The sequence below is a fragment of the Zootoca vivipara genome, chromosome 12, assembly GCF_965207765.1.
Source record: "Zootoca vivipara chromosome 12, rZooViv2.hap1.1, whole genome shotgun sequence".
Lineage (NCBI taxonomy): Eukaryota > Metazoa > Chordata > Lepidosauria > Squamata > Lacertidae > Zootoca > Zootoca vivipara.
In genome coordinates, this window is record NC_142595.1 from 46,820,540 (window position 1) to 46,826,649 (window position 6,110).

Sequence of the window (6,110 nt, forward strand, 5' to 3'; positions counted from 1 at the left end):
ATGATAACAAAATTCTACCAGCACATCCTTGCCTTGGCATTTGCGGTAAAAGTGATAAATGAGAATCCCAACCTCTTGCCCAATGTCACACTGGGGTTCCACATCTATGACAGCTACTACAATGCAAGGATTACCTATCGTAACACTCTGGACCTGCTCTTTGAAATGCATAGATTTGCTCCCAACTACAAATGTGACTCGCAGAAAAACCTCATCGCCATCATCGGAGGACTTAGCTCTGATACCTCCTTCCATATGGCTGATACCTTAAACCTCTACAAGATTCCACAGGTAGGTTTTAAGAGTAGGGACATGAATGTTTGTTGCACAAATCACACTATTCTCTTATCTTTCTGAACGTGATTTTGAGATTCAGAAAGTGAATATGACTGATGCTGAAGCATTACGAGATGGAATGTCTATCAAAAACGTAGATTACTCCTTAATAGTAGATACTGCTACACCAGTGAAAGTCTGAGTCAAGCAACCAGGCAGCACCTTGGACTCTTTCAACAACAACACCCTGTGGCACACATCAGCTGCATTAAAAGTTGTCTTTCCAAGGAGCCAGGACCACCGGAAGACTTACAAAGCTGAGCATAGACTCCTTGGAGAACCTTGGTAACTGATTAAAGGGTCCTAATTTATTTTGCACTATTAAACATCTGCATCGTGGTAGTTCTCCTACCATGAAAATAGTACATTTTAAGACAAGTCTTTAAATGCCATGCACTCTATTGCCCCATTCAGAAATCACAACAAATCATTCTCCTTTGAAGAGACCCCAGAGAGCCGGCATGTACCTGGCATCCACAAAACATCCACCACAAACACACACACACACAACACCTTAAACATGCAACCCACCTAAGTATCACCACAACTCTAGAAAATGGAAGCATCCTGAAACTGGAAGCATCCATCAATTTAACTTTCTGGAAAAATTACCAATTGTGTCAACAAACATTTGTTGAATGAACAGCCAAATGCTAAAATTAATTGTTCATACTTATCTTCGTATTGTCTGGTCTTTTCCTTTTAGCTTGCATATGGCTCATTTCCGCAGGAGGAGAGTGATATAGATCACTTCCTTTCGTTTTACCGCATGGTGCCCAATGAAGCTCATCAGTATATGGGGATTATCAGCTTGCTTCAGCATTTTGGATGGACATGGGTTGGACTCTTTGTTACTGATGATGAAGGAGGAGAAAAATTCTTGCGGGCCCTGGAGCAATTGTTCTACCAGCATGGGATCTGTTCAGCCTTCACACAAAGAATGGAAAAAATAGCTCATTTCGATATGTTGGATGAACTTTTTGACATACTCGAAAGTTATTATATGTGCCTCACAAATGACAAAGCCAATACATTCATTGTCTATGGAGATTCTCAGACATTGACCTGGCTGAGATTTCTTATATTTCTACGAGATCCTGAAAATAAGGAAATCACATCATATAGAAGAGTGTGGATCATGACAACACATATTGATTTTGTATTATTGAATTATCAAAAGTCTTGGGATCTTGATCTCTTTCAAGGTGCCATTTCCTTCACAATTCACTCAGAAGAGCTTCTCAGTTTCCATGAATTTCTTCAGATCATAAAACCTTACTGGAATCCAGGTGATGGTTTTCTCAAGGACTTCTGGGAGCAAGCATTTGACTGTACATTTCCAGATCTGCTCATGCAAGATATTGAAACATGTACAGGGGAGGAGAAGTTAGAGTGTCTTCCTGGCCATCTGTTTGAAATGGACATGACTGGCCACAGCTACAGTATCTACAATGCTGTCTTTGTTGTGGCTCATGCTTTGCATGCTATTTATTCATTCAAATCCAAGCACAGAGCACTGGCAGGAGACAAGAGGTTTGAACTTCAAGATCTGCAGCCTTGGCAGGTAAAATGTTGCATACAAAATATTATTTCAGTGAGCCAACATTTTGTGAGTTTATTTAGCATGTACAGAATATATCCATCTATTGCTGTGTTATAACTTTTCCATATGCTATATGAAAATAGCTGATTGTTGACACTTGGTCTTCATTATATATATTTTCCTTCTTTTTCCTTTTTCTCTTGAATCAGCTCCACTATTTTCTACAAGGGATTTTATTTAACAACTCAGCAGGAGAAACAATGTCCTTTAATGAAAAAAGGGAAATGAGAGGTGGATTTGACATCACGAACATGATCATATTCCCCAACAAGTCCTTCCTTCAAATGAAAGTTGGATGTGTTTATCCTGATGCTCTTGAAGGAGAAGCATTCATTTTTCATGAAGATATGATTGTGTGGCACAGAGGATTTAATCAGGTCTGAATCCTAGGAATCCTTCTGTTCCTCACTGTTCTTATGACGTGTTCTTTAGGTCTCGGAAATTCTGTTGTTTCTATCTGACATGGCCAAGGAAAAATGTGGCTGCCGAGCACATTCAAAATTGATTCTACTTAGAAATGCCAAGGAAAACCCCCCGTACATTTTTGTATAACTTTAACTTCCATATACATAAAGCAAAGCCTTGGGGTAATTAAGTGAAATTACTACACAGGCACCCATTCTTTAATGTCTTTTTCTATTGTATGGAGACAATAACTCAGTAATTGAAAATGTATTGCTGGCGAAAGGTCCCAGGTTCAATCCATTGCATCTCCAGGCAGGGTTAAAAATGAAATACTGGGTTGTTGTTTGGACCAAGAATCATACTTGGCACAAGGCAGCTGTCTGAACAGCACAAGGCAGCTCCTTGCTAACCTACAGCAAAGTTTTTCAGTTGTGTTGCAGCATTTTGCAGAACAAACTGCATTATGGAGAGGCCTCAAACAGTGTGGCTGACCTGTCAATCTTGGGGCCCTACCAGTCACCCCAATCCACTAATGCAAAATTTTGACACAGGTTTGGAGTGAATTGAACAATATTGGACTTGGGGTGACCAGTATAGCAACATGTTGGGGAAGTTAGACACTATTTTGGGGTGCTTCAGAATCTGGGTTTGTTTTTTTCTGCAAAATGATTGCCAAGTTTGCAATAGGTTTGGAGGGGATCCCAAATAATGGGATTCATAGTGCAGCTCTTTTATATTAAAATCTCTTTTTTTGGTGAGTGGTGAACTTCATTAATAGAAGTTAAATGAGCAATCAGTTTCTCTGATCTCATGAACTGCTTTTCTGCTATGGATAGGTGATTCCTCTTTCTCTGTGTAATGACCACTGCCACCCTGGCAATCAGAAGAAAAAGATAGAAGGGGAAAAGTTTTGTTGCTATGGCTGTGCTCCATGTTCAGAAGGGGAAATTTCAAACCAGGATGGTAAGTCATGCAGCGCTCATATCTTTCTTTCTACAAGGACAATGGCAAGGTTAGACATTTGAGGGGGGTATTTTAGAGCAAAAAGCGAGTAAGAAGCAACATGATTAAAAATGGATAAAATTGTTCAATGCGTGGGAAAATAGGATACAAATAACACAAGATCTCAGGGACATCAACGGAAATTGAGTGTTGGATAATTCAGAAAATGCAAGAAAAACAAACAAAAAACCTCTTCATGAAGTACAGGATTAAGTTATGGAATTTGTTCCCTCTAGAGGCAGTGATGGGCACAAATTTTGAAGGCTTCAAAGGAGTATTAGACAAACTCATGGAGAATATCAATAGCTATTATCTCTGATGGTTTTGCAGTGCCTCCATGGACAGAAGCTGTATTCTTCCAAATATGAGATGCTGAGAAGTGTAGGGGTCGGGGGAGACTTCTGTTTCACCCAGGTCCTGCTTGCAAGCTTCCCATAGGTATGTGGTTGGCCACTGTGAAATCAGGAAGCTGGATGAGATGGGTCATTGGCCTGATCCAGCAGGCTCTTATGTTTTTATCCAAAAGAGGAAATAAATTAGAAGGCAAAAAACTGTTGAAAAGAAAGAAGTGAATCAGTATAATGGCTTTCAGAATCAGTGAGATCAAAACATTTATATCACTAAAACACATAGATCCAAAAGGTTTAATTTCATGTCAGTGAAGACAAAGTACTGTTAAATCAGTATTGAAATTTCACCTTGTATATACTGAGTTTATGAGTTTATATGAACACTGAGAAACATGGAGGGCAAAATGCTGTTGAAAAGTATAATAGCTTTCAGAATCAGTGAGGTCAAAGCATTTATATCGGAACTCTAAAACACATGCATTCCAATAGGTTTAATTTCATGTCTGTGAAACAGTCACATAAAAGACAAAGTGCTGTTTAATCAGTATTGAAATTTCACCTTGTTTATATTTCAGATATGAATGACTGCTTCAGATGCCCAAAAGCTCAGTATCCAAACAAGAACAAAACTGCCTGCATTCAGAAAATGATGACCTTCCTTTCTTACGAAGAACCTTTGGGTATCAGTTTAGCATCCATTGCCCTTTCTTTCTTCCTCATCACAGCTTTGGTGCTAGGAATATTCATTAAGTACAGAGACACTCCCATAGTCAAAGCCAACAACCGGGACCTCACCTACTCTCTCCTTGTCTCTCTCCTGCTCTGCTTCCTCTCTTCATTGCTATTTCTGGGTGAACCTAGCACAGTCTCCTGCCTCCTCCGGCAACCAACGTTTGGCATCATCTTCTCTGTAGCCGTTTCTTGTGTGTTGGCCAAAACTGTCACTGTAGTTCTAGCTTTCATGGCCACCAAGCCCGGGTCCAGCATGAGGAAATGGATGAGTAAAAGACTGACAAATTCCATTGTCTTTTCCTGTTCTCTTATTCAATCAACTATTTGTACTGTGTGGTTGATGACATCTCCCCCATTTCCTGATTTGGACATGCACTCTTTAACAGAAGAAATCATTGTGCAATGTAATGAAGGCTCAGTCACCATGTTCTATTTTGTCCTGGGCTACATGTTCCTCTTGGCCATTGCCAGCTTTGTTGCCGCATTTGCAGCCCGCAAATTACCTGACAGTTTTAATGAAGCCAAGTTCATTACCTTCAGCATGTTGCTCTTTTGCAGTGTTTGGCTGTCTTTTTTTCCAGCCTACCTGAGCACAAGTGGAAAATACATGGTGGCTGTGGAGGTCTTCTCCATCTTAGCCTCCAGTGCTGGGTTATTGGGTTGCATCTTTGCCCCTAAATGCTACATCATTATTCTGAGGCCCGAACTGAACAACAAAGAACAACTTATTAGAAAAAAAGTTAAACAATTGTTTCCCCCCTCACTCTGGTAAATTTTAAATATGTGATAGAATATCTCTATCTATCTATCTATCTATCTATCTATCTATCTATCTATCTATCTATATCTATCTTATAGTAGCAAAGGTACTTGAGATCACTTTTTGCCACTTGTTTAATTTTATTTTATACACACAAGTCCCAGTATCCAAATGCTTTTTATACGAAAATTCACATATACCTACGTGAGTATTTTGTACTCAAACCTTGTGATATGCACCACAGATATCCAAACTGTTTGAACTGTGTTTTGTACTGTAAACACATAAGCAAAGTTGTCCACCTTGATTGCCTTTTACAAGGCTTTAGAGGGTTTTCCTTGGTTTATCAGCCTTTGGGACATCAACATTTTGAGGCTAAGATCACATTAGAAATATTCCCTTAGGAATTAATGGAAATTGTTGACTTGTTATGCAAATGGCCACCTAACAAATTATTTCTTGAGAATACATTGTTTTTGGATAGTGAGATTTGTGAGGATACAAATGAAACAGCTTAGGAGTGTTAAGTAACACAGCTGTATGTGAGTTTTTAGCTTAGTCTAAAGCTAAATACTCACATGCAGCTGTTGTATTTAATATTTGTATTCTCACAAATTTCAAATTTCACTATCCGAACATAATGCATTCAAGGTTCAAGGTTACCTTTAAAGTTATTTTTTTGATATGAACATTTTTAATGGTTATTCTTTGAAACACGAAACCCTTTGTAATTACACACAACACATTCTTTTCTTCTCTGTATGTTTTATTGTTGACTTAGAATATCCTCATGCCAGAGAATATTGCAAAACAAAAAACAAAAAAAACAACCTAAAATGAGTATTTACAGGAATTAGTATATTAGGGAAATGTGCATTGGACTGATGAGAATATGTGAAGAAATATAAACCAAGATAAAACG

At 38.6% G+C, this 6,110-nt stretch overlaps 1 protein-coding gene across 1 annotated transcript; it reads left to right on the plus strand.

The window, feature by feature from the left end:
- LOC118078099 (vomeronasal type-2 receptor 26-like) lies at positions 1-5,200 on the plus strand. Its single transcript, XM_035101826.2, has 5 exons — positions 1-291; positions 1,043-1,900; positions 2,089-2,316; positions 3,181-3,307; positions 4,272-5,200. The coding sequence occupies exons 1-5, from the start codon at positions 1-3 to the stop codon at positions 5,198-5,200; spliced, it is 2,433 nt and encodes an 810-aa protein (XP_034957717.2).
- Positions 5,201-6,110: the final 910 nt, after the last annotated feature.